Genomic DNA, 15589 nt, shown 5'->3' with positions numbered 1-15589 from the left:
TTGAAATCAGGAGATTGACTCTTTCAGAATTTAGTTGTGTACTTTGGTTCTTTGTAAATTTAATTATCTGCTTTTTACCAGTAATGTACAAATATTCTTTATGACAAGACAGGTGTTCATTGCATAGCAAAGAAATTACATATTCATTGATAAACTTTTCAGATTGTTTATATTTCAACTTTGCCATTGCAGTTATAGCCCCTGGAGTGGTCCACAACCAGCCAATCACAATGTCTGGACTGTTCCGTCACATTATTGCCAAAGAGGGACCCACTGGCCTTTATCGCGGCATCACACCAAACTTTATGAAGGTTGCTCCGGCTGTCAGCATCTCCTATGTTGTCTACGAGAAATGTCGACAAATGTTAGGGGTATCCATGACTTAATTTCCCTGTAGTAAAGACTAATAGTAATTTTGAAATTGATAACCATTTAAGTTCATATATATTTCGTGTAGACTTATTATTTTCATGGATAAATATATTTCATTTCATCTACTGTTTTAAATGACGTTCATGGTTTTGAAACAAGCATATGTGATTTTGTGAATATGATTAAATGACACAAATTTTTATACAAGTATGGTTGAATACTCTGTTCTACGATCAAAGGCTGTATGTTCATTTCTACCCAGTCATTAGGCAGACTTGTTGAACTGTTTGGAACGAATAGCATATTGGAAATTTTGTAAATTGTTGGATTTTCTGTGATCAATTTTGATAACCAAAAAAAAAAAAAAAAAAGTTGGAACTAATGATTAGACAGTGAACATTGGACTCTGTTTGATTGAGAACATCAGCAGCATGAGGAGTATGCAGTGAAGCCATTTGTGAAGAGTTGAAGTTCACCGTGTTGTTGTCATACAGACTTGTTATCTAGGTAGTCTATATTTTCTTAATATTTTTCATATTAAAAGTGTCGCAGTTTCTTCCACACTGCCTTTTTCTGGTATATGCTGTGTCAAGTGGAACAATCAAAATCCTCTGTTCAAAGGACAGCCTATGCTGCCAGAAATTGTGCATGTCATTGTTATATATGTTTAGGTACTGATATACCAGAGAAATGAGCAGGGTTGAGTGACTGGAGTTGTTTGTAGCACGAGAAATGTTTGAGGCGAAGTGGCTCTTTTGATGTCTTCTCATCTTGTAATTCATCCACAACTTTTGATATTCCAGGTTTAAATTTTGAATAATAATTCGTATAGAGATAGTTACAGAAATTTAAGCATTTCTGTGAATGTTGAAAATTGGCATTCAGAGTTTTTATATCTAATTATATTGCCATATTTTGTTTTGAAGTATTCAGAAATGATTTGGATAAAGTTAACTTCTGGTAAAAATGTTACCACTATAGTGTTAGTTTCAGAAGTACATTTCCTTCACTTTCGTTTCATCTTCATCATCCTTTACTTTTGTATTGCTTACATAGAAACATTCAGCTTCACAGTATGACTGTAAAGAATTTTTATATATATAAAAATACTTTAAAGAACACTTGATTTTGTAAATTATTTTTCTGTAGAATTCTTCTGTGCTGCAGTTATTGATATTTAATTCCTCATAGATCAAAAATCTTTTAGAAAAAGGTTTGCATTTCATAATTTGGTTCTGCCGCTGTCCTGTACTGTGTAAGACTAAGAAATAACAGTTTCTACATAAGCTTCAGGCTGAACTGTACTTACAATTCTCGTAAATACTCCTTCAAAGCTTGTGGCTTATCTGCTTTTTCTTCTTAGCATTATAAATTGTATACAGTTAAAAAGAAACAAAAGGTTCGTGAATATAAATTGAATTAATGCTTTGGTCACGGCTGTCATCATAAGTTTTGCGAGATGAGCGAAGTTGCTTAATAATTCCATCAAAGGAAATTAAACTTCCAATATGAGTAAGATATTGCCCCATTATTAGGAATGCCTGTGGATTTGATTTTCATAAAGCTGAATCACGGTGATCCTTGATACATGTGTGTTGAAATAGAAATAACCGCTTCCACAACATTGAAAGTAAAGTACAGGTCTGAACCTTTCATTACGCTAAGCAAAACTCAGTGGCCAAATGATATTAGTGGGGCATTATATCAATTTCTTTAGCATATTTTTCCCATGGTTAAATTGCATTTTCAACCTTGCATTTTCTTTAGAAAGTTCTAGTTGAGGACTGTGGCTACAGTCATATATCTGCATATATTCATGAAACATAACATTATCCTTGTTTTCATATGTATAACACAAGCTGACCAAATACTTCATTTTTAGTCGCCCCTTCACCCATTTAAGGGAATTCTATGTGAGAGTTGTACAGTTTAGGGACCTTGACTAACTACATAGTGGTTGATTCAAGTTATTGCCCAGAGTTGCAGAAAATAAGTTTGACTCAAAGATTTTTAGTTTGTATGTCATCCAGTGCATTTGATCTCTTGTGAAACACTATTTTTTTTTAATAATAATAAATGAGTCTTGATTGATGACAAACTTTCCTTTTCTGGCAATGCCTTTGTTTGGTTGAGTTAACAAGATAGATAAAATCATTTTATCGTATTGGAAAGTTGAATCATGAGCTATGAAGAAAAGATATGCAATGTGACTCGCATTGCACGGGGTAGCTATGACAACAATCTTGGTCAGATGATACATAATGATTGTTCATCCATCCATTCATTCCAAACTTTGTGATTCACGTGTTTGGGTAAAGAGAATACAAGTTTAGTGTTCGATTCATTGTTGAGCTTTCTAGCTGGACTGGAAAATGAATATCCATCATTGTAGTATTTTAAGGCACACTTACGAACTTGATATTCCCTTAATCTTTATATCAGTAGAGGATAGATACTACTATGTATTTGACTCCATTTTATGGTATTAAATTTACTTGTAACATTTGCAGAGCATTGGCAACTTACCAATTTTTATTTTATTTTCAAGGTTGCCAGCCTGATGCAGATAATCAGTAAAAGCAATTTAGACACATGTCTGGGGATGAACTATTAGTACATCCATTAAAATTGTTTTTAAAGTTATCTGGGGGGCATTAATTTGATGGTAAGATATATGTATTACCTGCAATACAACATGTCTTTATTTGTATGGCTGTAAGGGCCATCCAAGCTTTTGTGATTGCATGAACAAGTCCTTAATGTATATGCTTATCTATGCAGATGAGTGCATTGTGACAGTTGACCAGTGAGAAATGTTAGGTAATGTGGCAATTTCTTTTCACATTTTTCTTCTTGAAAGTGCAATATCTAGTTTTTTGTCAGTCAGTGAACCATCTACAAATAACTATTTTAATGCAAAAGTAGACTATTGTCTATTGCTCGGTGATCCACAAAAATCTTAATATTAATGTTCTGGCAATAAAAGTTTAGTTCAAAGATCATACATTAGCCTGAAATTTGGTAACATTTAAAGTTGATTTTTCCTGTCACAATAGATGCCACCTTTCAAAATCCACCGGATAATAGGAATGAAGGTGCTAGCTTCATATATAAGTATTTCTATCTCTTGTGTTTCTGGTACTCCACTCCCAAAAATCTTCCCTTGTAGCATATTTTCTTCATATAAAAAAGAAAATGAAAAAAGTGGGTGCAGGGGTACATACACCAAACTATTTTAACTCTTTCGCTTGTTGTTTTCTGCTGATGATAAAGTATTGTCTTGTACATTATCATATATTTATTTTTCAATGGCAAAACAGAAATCTCGCGTGTTTGATTTCTTTTTATCTTTTAAGGAACACTTCAAAGGAAACTGTCAGGTGTTGGTCAAAGGGGAATATTTTTTAGAGCTTTATTACTGAAATTCATTTTTTTCTTACAATGTGACCCTTAAATGCTGATGCTTTATGGTTCATCAACAGACTTACTATACCATAACTGTGATCATATGATAGTTCTTACAGTGTGTGTGTGTGTTGAAGGAGCTGTATTGGCTTTCCAAGGAAGGGCCAAGTACGGACACACCCTGACCTAGTATTAGCATATTGATTTTCCAAATAATACTTTTAATCAGTGTCCATTGCTGCTAGTAATACAAATCTTCACATTTGCGATTATAATTTCCCAGTTTCTTTAATGCAGGCATTCTCAAAATAAATTTAGCTTCATGACTGTAATAATAGTTTACTTTTTTCCAGTTTATATAGTGCATAATTTTTACGGTGTAAAAGCTAGGTTAGCAGTATTGGTGCCCAGTGTGACCAAATCTTATGATATGTGAGAAGCCTGACAGTCCTCATTTACAGCTGTTGCTTGCAGGATCCTCATAATTTATTTAATGTTGTATTTATGTGTATGTATATACCATTATTTTTATGACAGCAAAGTGAAGTTGAGGAATCTAATATGATATATACAGTAAAAAAAGAAAACCTAATAGTGATGGTGTTATTTTCCTACTTGTTACCAGTGCAAGAACATGTGTATGCAAGTTCTGCATTAAAGTGATTTTTTTAATGATTGACTTCAGAAACCAGCAATGGGAATAGTGGTTATGCACTTAATTGGTGCTAGTTATTTTAAATAGACTAAATTCTGTTGAAAGTCAGTGACGAGTGGTGGGCGGAACTACTGACTAAACGCATCTTTTCACAGGCGGGCAACTATAAAGGTGACGTCATATGCGAGGAAACGGTTACCAAGTAGTTTCTTCGAGTAGTTTGTCCGCCCGTGATGACCGTCAATCATGCCCGCCTGTGTGGACAGGCCTTAAACTTCTGGCCATAGTAGTTATGATCGGCGGGCACGAATGGCTTTTATTTTTTGAAAATCGGCCGCGTCAACATCTAAGGTCATTAGCGGCGTATTCAGAATGTAGCGACTGGGTGGGGTTTGAGGGCGATGCCGATGCCCCCAGGTAAGGAAGTTTAGTTCATAAGGCTATGCCTGGCTTTCCAGAATGGTTAATGATCATAACAAATGTGCCAAACACCAAAGGTCATAGCATCATGAAGTGTTGTGGCGAAAAAGATAAAAAATAATATACGTGGGTATCAGTCTCCGTCTCCTATCCCCCCTTAACATGACTGGAAAATCGTTGAAATGTAACATTAATTTAAACAAACAACATAAATTATAGGGATCACTACTTTATTTCCCCGAAGATGGTCTTTTTATCAGCCGAGACTTCCAAAACTGAGGAGGAAAACGTAGTCTCTAGCCATTTATAAGCAAGGTAACGTCAGTAATAAAAAAAAAAGTTGAGAAATAATGAATTAGTGTTATTTGAACAAAAGTAAAAGTAAAAAAAAAAGAAATGCATGATCACAGACTCGGTAATACTTCAAGTCCAGTAGTTTATTTGGCCTAAGTGAATAAATCTCGCTGAGTAAAGGTTTCTCTTTGTGGGCACTGATTTTTGAGTTTGTAAACTTACCAAGTGTGCTAACGTCATCTAACGTCATCTAGTAGCAGACCATGAAGAGAAGAGACACGTGTTACCGAGCGCATGATATTAGAACGAGCATGTATATCACATACACGCACATAACACATGCTGGAACCTATCTTAAGAGGATACAGTCTGGTGTACTGAACTGCCCGGAGCTGTTCACTAGGGAGCCCACTCTGACTCCTGGTTGGCTGGACATCCCGAATTTTCTCGTATTTCCATGGATAACATTAAGAACCACTGGATCACGGTGAACTGTTTATTTGTTAGAACACTGAAAACAATGAAGATATAAACTAATCACGAGCACTAAAATGGGGTATAACAATCAACGAATATAAAAAAAGAAAATAAAAAAAAAATCAAGTACAAAGCACAGGTCCAACCAGCTCTGGGTACACGGCAAGTTGCTGGACACTGGAAAACAAGCGTGGAAACAATGTACTTTACATGGCAATCAAAAGAAAAGGAGCAATACATTAAAATATTTAGCTCTTGGCAAAGTGCATTTTAATTAAAGCTGAAGTATTTAAAGGTGTAACTCGGGGTACACTACAATCCCTCCCCGGACGGAGAGCAGGCAAGGGTGAACAGTAAATTTAACAAGTGCACCTTGCGAGGAACATTACAGTGCATGACCTCGGATCATTTACTTCACACTCTCACATGAACAATTGGAATCGACAAATAGTGGCATCGAGCCAGCTTAGTGTTACTGTCACCAATACTTGAAAAAAGAAATATACTAACAGTCGATACTGTTAACACCACTGTATCGCATCTTACAGTGTCACACTCGGGATAACCAGCTCTGGAGAAGCAAGTTGGTCTCCTTCCTCGACAAAGCCCAGCTCTGATGTGGTTGTTGTGAACCCACACGCCACGGGCAAGGTCCCGACCGGCGATCTCCAAGAGGCCTACGGGCACTCTAATCTTTTTTTTTTTTCATGACTAGGGATTCTTCCTCGAGAGGCGGGGGCGTCTTGGTAGACTGGTCATAATGCTTTTTATTCGCCTCTTGTGTCTTTGAGCTCAATTCTATTGCTAAGAGTCGAGCATTTACTAAACGTTGTAGCATAGGACTATCAGTGGTCTGCCGATTCGTAAGCCCCTTAGCAAACAACGCCATCCTCCCTGTCAGGAGGTAGAGGGCTGGATTCCTACGTAATGATGTCTGGCGGTGGTGAGGACGAGAGGAACTGCTGGTAAGGAAACTGGTCACTGAAGGGTAGATGAGAGCAACTAGTGTTATTGCTGCGCTCTACCACCCCGTTGGGTGTGACAGGCCACAGTGCTTCACTTACAGTCCTTTAGGAGAGACCGCCACTCATCTGATTAGAATTCCAGCCATTATCTCTGTAAATGGCCTAGATATCCGAACAGTCATCTAGGCCCGGCATCTCAGGGGAACACGAACAGCTCCTTCCAGCCTGTCAAATCCATCATCCAGGAACTCGCCTCTGACACCCACGATTCTGTATTTGTTTTCTGCTAACAGTGATAAACAACCAGCGGAAAACCACCTGGGTTGGATGACAGGCCTCCAATATTTTCTTGGTAAGGACAAGGCAAGGCACCCTCTGAAGGCAGGTCCTTTTGCTGGTTGATGGTCGAAGCTGCTACAGTGGATGCAACTTCCAAGTTCTATAAACTCTGCACACCCTAACACAGAGCCAGAACTCACCTTCCTGGGTTTGATGTATGGCTGACCATCCACACGCTGGAGCGCCGACCGTTGATGGGTGGTACGTGACTTTAGCTGCAAGAACAGGAGAGATGCCCATGGTCGGCTGTGAGGTTAAGAGCCCTCCAAAATCCTCATGAAATTCGTGACAATCTGGCACACTACAGCTAGCTGGCGGTCCCTCACCAGTAAAGTGAACATGAAGGCGGTGGCTATCCAGCTCAATGTAATTCCTATGGATAAAGAGGCCGAAGGGCAGACGCTGAAGGAAGCCCATTCCCAACAAGAGGTCGCCAGGAAAATGGAGACCTCTAACGACACGATGTATGATCTTCAGACTGGAATGAATGTTGGAAGGCAGATCAGCCTCAGCAGTAACAGCAATAGGAGATCCTGCGAAACCTTGCAGTGTCCTCGAGCTGCCTTTCATGCAGACGTTGGGCAGAAACGAGGCCACCAAAATCTTTCAGTAATGTAACTCTGAGGCGACTCTTCCATCCGTTGGCTGGGGACCTTGGCCCGGAGGGTGTGGACTGCAGGAACAGGTAGTTACAAAGTGCTTTGGCTCTCAGCAACCAAAGCCCTAACTTCAGGCTGGCGGCGGCGAGCTCCTCCACGACGAGGGGTGGACCGAAGTACCGATGGAGCATTGGGCTGATATCTGAGCCGAAGACTGGAGTCCTAAAGCCATGGGTGCATGATGGGCCACGTGTGATGGTCATGTGTAGAGGGAGTTCCCTGCCCTCAGATAGCAGTGACCGACGGCTAGACATGCTTCATTCCCAACTGTGTGTCCCAGGCAGCCTGGCACTTCTCTGCCATCCTGCTGACAGGAAGGAAGTACCAGCTGACGGTGCAACCATGCGGGCAGTCTGGCAGTGAAAGTTCTCCGGACTAGACCTTCAACACCCCCGATGTCATTGTGATAATCTCTGGCTCCCTGCATGGCAGCCATCTCAACTGCCTGAAAGAAGTCGAGGCGCCTAGCCAGGCACCATCCTGGCCAAAGCATCTGCACCACGAATCTTGGACCTTACCCTAGCCCTGAACTCTCCTCATTCAGTAATAACATTGAAGAAGAGGGCTAAGAATGATCATCTGTGCATAATCACATGTTTTACCTTTAGTTAGCGGATGAGAGTAATCATCCGTTGCAGGTCGTGTCAAAAGTTCAATGCAGGATTAAAAGGACTGCATTTCCCTATTACGCTGTAGACCTACCATAGCTGGAGTCTCGCCGTAGAAAAGGGGAATGTCGTCACGCCCACCGGAAAAGAAGCCAAGGATAATGCCTGATGAGGTTTTGAGTGGTTGAGGCGGTTGATGCTGAAAAGCTTCCTGCACTCCAACGGAAGGCTGTTTCTGGAGAGGCACTGATGTGGAGCCGAAGGAGGCAGCACTGGCGGCAGGGACATGCAGGTACCGTCGTAGCCCAGCTGTGGCATGTGGTGCACACTTTTGCCTCCAACTCGGCTAAACTCGGTGCTTCGTAAATCGGCACATTTGCTCTAGCGTCCTGCCGCTGCTCTATGCAATTTATTACTGCGACTGGCTCAGGTTTAGGCACCTGCTGAGGCCCAGTGCAATGGCCATCTTGCACCGGTTCCCTCATGGGCGTGGCGCCGCATGGTTCTTGCCTCGATTTGCCCATCAGCACAGCCCTCCGAGTAGCACTGTTGAGACGAGTTGCGAGGCGAGGTGATTGTGCGAGCGGGTCCTATCTGGCGACCACAGATAGGCTGGTCTAGGGAGTGAAAAAGCCGCGAGGCAGCGAAGCCCACAACACAGACACTCGAAGTCATGCACCAAAGTCCTTGCAAAAATGTACCTGCAAAATGCAAACTCGCTGTAAAAAATACAAGATAACTATATATGTAAAATCAAACTAGTGTTAAATATCTAGATAAAAATGACAACCCATTACTACAAGAAGTTAGAATTTACAAGAAAATAAAGTGCGATAGACAATAAAATGCTACGTAAAAAAAACTGGGCAAGTCACATGAAAAGCAAATTTAAAACTGACAATAACTGAGGGTTAAATAAATAATATAGTTGAAGTTCAAATGTGTTCCGTGTTACCGAGCGCGACACAAAAATGGGGGTAAATGGACGCTGCCATCTTAAAGAGCATAAGAAATCAGAGCAATAAACAACACAGCCTCATATTTACCGCGAATGACGAAAATATCCAATGTATATCACCGCTCAGAAGAGTTGGTAATATCGCATTTTCTGTAATTTGGCACGAAGTATTAATAAGGAGGGGGGGGGGGGCTAGCCACCCTGTTTAGGGAATAAATAGAAGATAGGAAAGTTAGGTTTGGATTTTGGGTTCACATGATTCCCTGGTTTTGGGCCTTGTCTCTGGAGGGTGCGTCGCTCTCGGTAACAAATAATAAACCAATAATTAAATGAACAATAAAAGCCAAACTAAATGTCCAACACAAAATAAGATAAATGAGTAAACATTTGGTAAATGTTAACGGGAAAAACAAGCAAACTAAAAGGGGTGGTTTGCGTGGCACAGACTTTGTGATCGGGACATGGGCCTTACTTTAATGCAACTTCAATATGCAAGATACTTATCTTTAGTGTAATTTCCCCTACCGCTGACAACCTGACTGTAGTGAAGTGCCCGGAGCTGTTCACTGCGGGTGAGGCCACTCTGGCCCCAGGGAAATCCTGAATTTTCTCGTATCTCCGTGAATACCATTAAGAATCACTGGATTATGCAGGAACTGTTTATTTGCTAAAGCATCGAAAACCAAAATAATAATAATAATAATAATAATAATAATAATAATAATAATAATAATAATAATAATAATAATAATAATAATAATAATAATAATAAATAACGAACACCAAACAACGATATAGCAATCAAACAATGAATTTAAAATATATACACAAGGCACACGCACAAGTCCTGTTTGCTCTGAGTGTCGGGGTGAACTGACTAGCTGCTCCAGGCACAAGGCGAGCTGCAGGACACAGGCCAACGAGCGGGGAACAAGGTGATTTACATGGTAGTTAAAAAGAAAAGACCAATAGATTAAAATATTTTTGCTCCTGACAAGGTACATTTTGATTAAAGCTAAGGTATTGAAAAGGTGTATTTCGGAGTGCACTACAGAAAACCTGGGAGTGTTCAGTCTATATAATAATTTATAAAATAACAAACAAGTCTATTAACGTTTAAATTAATTTATGTACATTTTTCACATTAACAACTCTTATGTGAATTTGGATTTCGTTAAATGTCCAAACCATTAATGTCAATTTTAGTTCGATTCTCAACGTTATAAAACGCAAATCAAAACTACCTAAATGCATTCATGTATAAATAAGATATGAGCTATACTGTAGAAAAAAAAGTGTCTGATTAAATTATAGTGGCGATAATAATAACAATAATGATAATGATGATACAATAATAATGATAATGATGATGATGATGATAATAATGATATTAAAAATATTAAATACAATAACAACAACAATAATAATAACAATAATAATAATAACAACAACAACAATAATAATAATAATAATAATAATAATAATAATAATAATAATAATAATAACAACAACAACAACAACAACAATAATAATAATAATCATTAATAACAGTAGTAATGATATTGTAAATAAGAAAAAGTGAAAAGAAATATTATTATAACAATGACAACAACAACATGCCTTTTAACCTCCTGAAAACATCCAAATGAGAGACCAATAATCCAGCCTGCTTTCTCTTCCTTACGAGTTGGAAATGCAGGCCACTGTCGTCGCCGTAAATCCATGTGCAATAACAGTGTTTGAGGTATTCATGAGGATAAATGATGTTTTGGTCAAATTTGATGTCATTAGCCCGAGATTCGTGGATGATTTTAGAGCTCATTTTCCCGTCACGACAGATGCCATCTTTCAAAATCCACTGTTAGGAAGGACGGTGTTAGTTTCCCCATTTCTCTGCGTTTCCGCCAGGCGCGTTTCTCGTGACTCCATTCTTTCAGTAAATCTTCCACTACATTTTTTTTCTCTCTCTCTGTATATATAAGAACAAAGAAAGAAAAAGTGGGGGTGTTTTAACTCTTTTAGGTCAGATATTTGGGCGCCAATACTCCCAAGATCATATAAAAAATTAAAATACACTTGCAAATGGTAATGATAAGGATATATTTCAGACAGGCGACATATTGATCAAATAATAAGATGGACTTTGCCCCTTTTTTCTCTCCTTACCTCCCTCTGCTTCTTTTCCCACTTATCTCCCTTTGGCTCTACGTTTCTCTTACCTCTTTCTGCCTCTTTTTCCTCCTTATCCCCTATTTGCTTCCCTCTTCCTTCTTTCCTCCCTTTCCATTTGCCTTCTGTTCTCATTTCCCTTTCTTACTCTTTTCCCTCCTTACCTCCCTCTTCCTTAATTCCCTTTTTCGCTTCTTCCTCCATACCTCATTTTACCTCTTCTTCCCTACCTCTCTTTACTTCTCACCCCCCCCCCCCTCCTCTGTCAGTTACATGCATCTAACCAATATCAAATACACCTTTATAAATTCCATTCTTATTTTCATAAGAAACAGATGTTAATACGCTCTTGGTTTACAAGGTATAGTACCCATTGTAGTTTATCATGTGAATGGACACATTAGACATCTGAAGCAGATTTGCAAAATTCTTGCCATGGTAGAGGGATGAGCTAAGCAAAAAATAAAACATTTCAAGATATTCAGCATATATTCATCATTGTTTTCTTTTGACGGCTAGTAATTTGGTGAGGAAAGAAGATAAACAGATCTGCTTAAACCGGCTATTTTGTTTTTCTATGATGCTCTTTTGGGTATCTGCGACACGATTTATCTTGTATTTTCCTGCTTCTAATATGGGCTGTTTTGTGCACTACCATTTCCTTTCATCTTTTAAGGAAACGTCACTTCGAGAATTCAGATCTTTTTTTTTTTTTCAAACGGTCAAGGATATCATACACGTGTACTTAATTTCGTTCAGTTTATTTCAGACATTAACAACTTTATACTGGGAGGCAGTGATGAGCTTAGTGAGTAATATCTATTTTTGAGGATTTATTTTACAGTACTGTACTTTGACTGAAACTAGTTAATCTGAAAGTTGATTTCTATTTCCATGAAGCCAAAAAAATAAATAATTACTGAAAAAAAAGGAATAAGGGTGTTTGTATAATACCAAAATGTATAATACTAAAATAATCATTAAAAAAATGACTACAAAATATGCTTAACTATACTGTCCTTGTAATAAAACTATGCTCTCATGACGTCGTTGATCCATGGGATGTATTTGGAAACGTCCATGTAAACTGCAGGCTTCCCGGGCAGTGCACAACCCTCACGCCAAGACATGACTCCTGATATCACCTCTCCCTCTGGGGTGTGGCACATCAGGGGTCCTCCGTTATCGCCCTGTTGGGGGAATGGGAAGTTAGAAATTGACGGTTACATGCATGTTCTTTATTGATGATTATATGTATGTTATCTTTTTAGTTTGTGCCAGTCTTGTGGGATAGACATGAGGCAACGTTTGTTCAATAACCCAAAATGGGTACACTTTGTAATTTTCTTTTTATAACTAAAACGAGATAAACTTTTCACTTTAAAAGCCTCTACGACTGCAAAACTGATACCAGAGCCAAAACATTAAAACGAAACACCAAACTTTCTACGTACAAGCACCGAAGGAAAAAATAAATAAAGGTAAATAGAAAGACGTACCACACATGCCCCGATACCCTTCTTCCCAGCACAGATCACGTTCTCCCCCAAGCTGGCGTTATAGGCTCCCTTGCACTGCTCCTTCTCCAGCAAGGGAACTTCGCTGATTTTGACGATATTGGGGCCTGGGGTTCCCTCGTCCGTAGCGCCCCAGCCTCCTTCGCGACACAGACCTAGGACAAAGGATGAACTTTGTAACATGGAATGGTGTAAGGATCGTCATGCCTATGCGTTAAAGACTGACCATGTTATCTTATGGTTTGGAAAGATTCAACTGATGAATGATAAATGACTATAAAGGTACGAAAGAAAACAAGCATGAAAAAAGACAAGCACACACAAATAGACACCTATCGAACTAACAATAATATATAAGAACAATAGTCCGCATCAATTAAGTTTCTTTCCTTCAACAGAACACCTTTTCCTTTTCCACGTGGGGATGCCTACCGGTCGAGATTTCGAAGATGGTGGAAGGAAGCTCAGCGACGGACACGCCCTCCCGCAGCTTCACCGCCTCCGACAGGTGTATCAGGGCGATGTCATTGTCCATAGGTCGGTTCCAACTAGCAAAGGGAGAATGAGATTTACAAAACGGAAGAACTACCTGAGAGAGAAAGAGAGAGAGAGAGAGAGAGAGAGAGAGAGAGAGAGAGAGAGAGAGAGAGAGAGAGAGAGAGAGAGAGAAGCATAGATAGATAGATAGATAGATAGAGGGGGAGGGAGGGAGAGAGGAGAGAGAGAGAGAGAGAGAGAGAGAGAGAGAGAGAGAGAGAGAGAGAGAGAGAGAGAGAGAGAGAGAGAGAGAGAGAGGATTAAGTGAGAGAGAGGGAAAAAAATCATAATTTACATTCGAGGAGAGACAGAGAGAAAAAAATCCGAATTCTTTGGTTTGTTTGCACGAAAATAATCTCTCGCACCGATTCTTAACTTCGTGTACTTACTGGGTGTAATTTGGATGTTTAATGACTTCCTTAACAGTGACCTTCTGCTCGGTGCCTTCTTCCTTGTCCATATCGTGCTCACCCAACACCACCTGGCGAGAGATAGACCTAGATTAGCCTCTATTTTTGTCACACGTTTCCCCAACAACAAATCAGCTGAGAAACACTGCATACACACAGCACTCGCTTTAACCAACCAACCGCAACACTCACTTGTAATACCAGACTAACAAAAGACTAGAAACTTACCACTAGTTCCTGAATTCTCTCGCTGTCTAGACAATGTGCAGCGGTAAGCACCCAGGCTGGAGCAATGAGGGTCCCGCCACAGAGATGCACGTAAACTTTTTCAAAGTTTGTAACCTGCAGGCTTACTAACCATGGGAATTCTCCTGTAAATAATATTAGGTACCAGATGTAAACTCCGTAATAGTAATTTTAATGTGCGTGGTTTCTTCTTTTTTAAAAGTATGTAGAGAATCGGATATACATTATTTCTTCAATAAAAACATGATTCTCCGCTTTTATTTCTCATTCAGATTTCATTCAAAATGCAGAACTTACCAGGGGCAGCGGCGAGATGCATCGATCCGGGAGGTCCAGGTGGAGGAGCAACAATTTCTGCAATATTAATAATTTCATTACTACCTTGTATAGCCACACTTCAGGTAATACTGGAAAATGTTCTCTCCCCCCTCTCTCTCTCTCTCTCTCTCTCTCTCTCTCTCTCTCTCTCTCTCTCTCTCTCTCTCTCTCTCACACACACACACACACACACACACACACACACACACACACACACACACACACGCACACACGCGCGCACACGCGCACACACACACACACACACACACACACACACACACACACACACACACACACACACACACACACACACACACACACACACACCTCCGCTCCGAAAACGATGCCCAGAACATTTTCCTTACCTACAGGACGAGCCCGAAATGCGTACAGGCCATCGTCATGGTCGTTTCCGAGGTTGCAACCTAGAAAGAGTAATTTGTCTTAATTATCAATTCTCTAGGAGTAAGAGAAGGTAGAACGTTTTTGTCATATGATAGAGAAGAGCATCTTATAACTTTATATAAAGTACAGCGCATAATTGTTATTGCTATTTATTGAAGATTTTGCAACGGATGTGCTGTGTCAAAAGGGTTACTTGATAAGAGTATATTTCTTATTAATTTTATACATGTTTATACTGGGGAAAGACTGAAATCGGTTATTAAAGTTATTACTTTTCATATTTTTCGATGGCCCTCACTATTTAACAAAATGCCAATAAGATGTGCCTGAATGTCTAGATATATATTCAAGATATTGTACAAATGCTGAAGAAAATCAACCCCCCCAAAAAAAAAAAAAAAAAACGAAAAAGAACATGCCTTTTGATCTTTTAAAGTCACCTGAATGGCAGTCCAACAGCTTCGTGACGATGCTTTTCAGCTCGCTAATGGCCTCTCGGTTGGCCTCCACCGACGCGCGCAGGTCTTCCGAGAGCACTAAAGGAGAAGCAGTTCGAGTCGGCCTGATGGACACCAGGAAGCTGGGCAGCAGGAGCGGGTTCTGGATGGTCTGCTGAGGCGCCAGAGGACTCAGCAGAGGCCCGTAAGGATTCATGTTCTTCGAAGTGTTGAAACGGCCAGGCGAAGGTGGCGACGGCGGAGACGACGGTGCTATCCAAGAGGGCGTCCTACAATGACTGCGGCGAAGGGCGTTGCTGGCCTGGCTATATCGGCACCTCCCTCACTCTTGGTACACAGGAACTAACATCCGCATGACCCCAGCGATATTTCACAGT

At 39.8% G+C, this 15589-nt stretch overlaps 3 protein-coding genes across 11 annotated transcripts in view; 1 reads left to right on the top strand and 2 right to left on the bottom strand.

The window, feature by feature from the left end:
* Window positions 1-4369, top strand: part of LOC119573257 (calcium-binding mitochondrial carrier protein SCaMC-3-like) — a 71500-nt gene extending 67131 nt beyond the window's left edge. For all 6 annotated transcript variants that reach the window (XM_037920396.1, XM_037920395.1, XM_037920399.1 and 3 more), the window contains one exon: window positions 193-4369. In XM_037920396.1, coding sequence (XP_037776324.1) covers window positions 193-386 — 194 coding nt within the window. In that variant the 3' untranslated portion in view covers window positions 387-4369. The remainder of the gene's footprint in view (window positions 1-192) is intronic.
* Window positions 4370-5628: 1259 nt separating this feature from the next.
* LOC119573256 lies at window positions 5629-10223 on the bottom strand. Of its 3 annotated transcripts, none has more exons than XM_037920394.1 (3): window positions 9995-10223; window positions 9678-9819; window positions 5629-8895 (listed from the first exon to the last, which is right to left on the bottom strand). In XM_037920394.1, the coding sequence occupies exons 2-3, from the start codon at window positions 9781-9783 to the stop codon at window positions 8627-8629; spliced, it is 375 nt and encodes a 124-aa protein (XP_037776322.1). In that variant the 5' UTR covers window positions 9784-9819; window positions 9995-10223; the 3' UTR covers window positions 5629-8626. The 3 variants fall into 3 exon arrangements, with proteins under 3 accessions (XP_037776322.1, XP_037776320.1, XP_037776321.1); XM_037920392.1 differs by having other exon boundaries at window positions 9995-10207; XM_037920393.1 differs by having other exon boundaries at window positions 5629-9819; window positions 9995-10212.
* Window positions 10224-12066: 1843 nt separating this feature from the next.
* LOC119573255 (trypsin-like) lies at window positions 12067-15589 on the bottom strand. 2 transcript variants are annotated; one of them, XM_037920390.1, is made up of 8 exons: window positions 15174-15589; window positions 14715-14774; window positions 14329-14385; window positions 14014-14156; window positions 13765-13856; window positions 13271-13386; window positions 12821-12993; window positions 12067-12511 (listed from the first exon to the last, which is right to left on the bottom strand). In XM_037920390.1, exons 1-8 carry the CDS (start codon window positions 15406-15408, stop codon window positions 12353-12355), a joined length of 1035 nt encoding a protein of 344 aa, XP_037776318.1. In that variant the 5' UTR covers window positions 15409-15589; the 3' UTR covers window positions 12067-12352. The 2 variants fall into 2 exon arrangements, with proteins under 2 accessions (XP_037776318.1, XP_037776319.1); XM_037920391.1 differs by having other exon boundaries at window positions 15195-15508.

The sequence above is a fragment of the Penaeus monodon genome, chromosome 5, assembly GCF_015228065.2.
Source record: "Penaeus monodon isolate SGIC_2016 chromosome 5, NSTDA_Pmon_1, whole genome shotgun sequence".
NCBI classification, from domain to species: domain Eukaryota; kingdom Metazoa; phylum Arthropoda; class Malacostraca; order Decapoda; family Penaeidae; genus Penaeus; species Penaeus monodon.
Note: the sequence above shows the minus strand (reverse complement) of the source record. Positions and strands in the feature narration are given on the sequence as shown.

Excerpts from the sequence above, each read along its gene's own strand:
- LOC119573256 (XM_037920392.1), bottom strand. The coding sequence starts at position 7,497 with ATGAAAGGCAGCTCGAGGACACTGCAAGGTTTCGCAGGATCTCCTATT.
- LOC119573255 (XM_037920390.1), bottom strand. The coding sequence starts at position 15,408 with ATGAATCCTTACGGGCCTCTGCTGAGTCCTCTGGCGCCTCAGCAGACC. Across the intron at positions 14,775-15,173 it reads TGACTTTAAAAGATCAAAAG|GTTGCAACCTCGGAAACGAC; the intron begins GCATGTTCTTTT and ends TACTCTTTCTAG. Across the intron at positions 13,857-14,013 it reads AGAGAATTCAGGAACTAGTG|GTGGTGTTGGGTGAGCACGA; the intron begins GTAAGTTTCTAG and ends ATCTCTCGCCAG.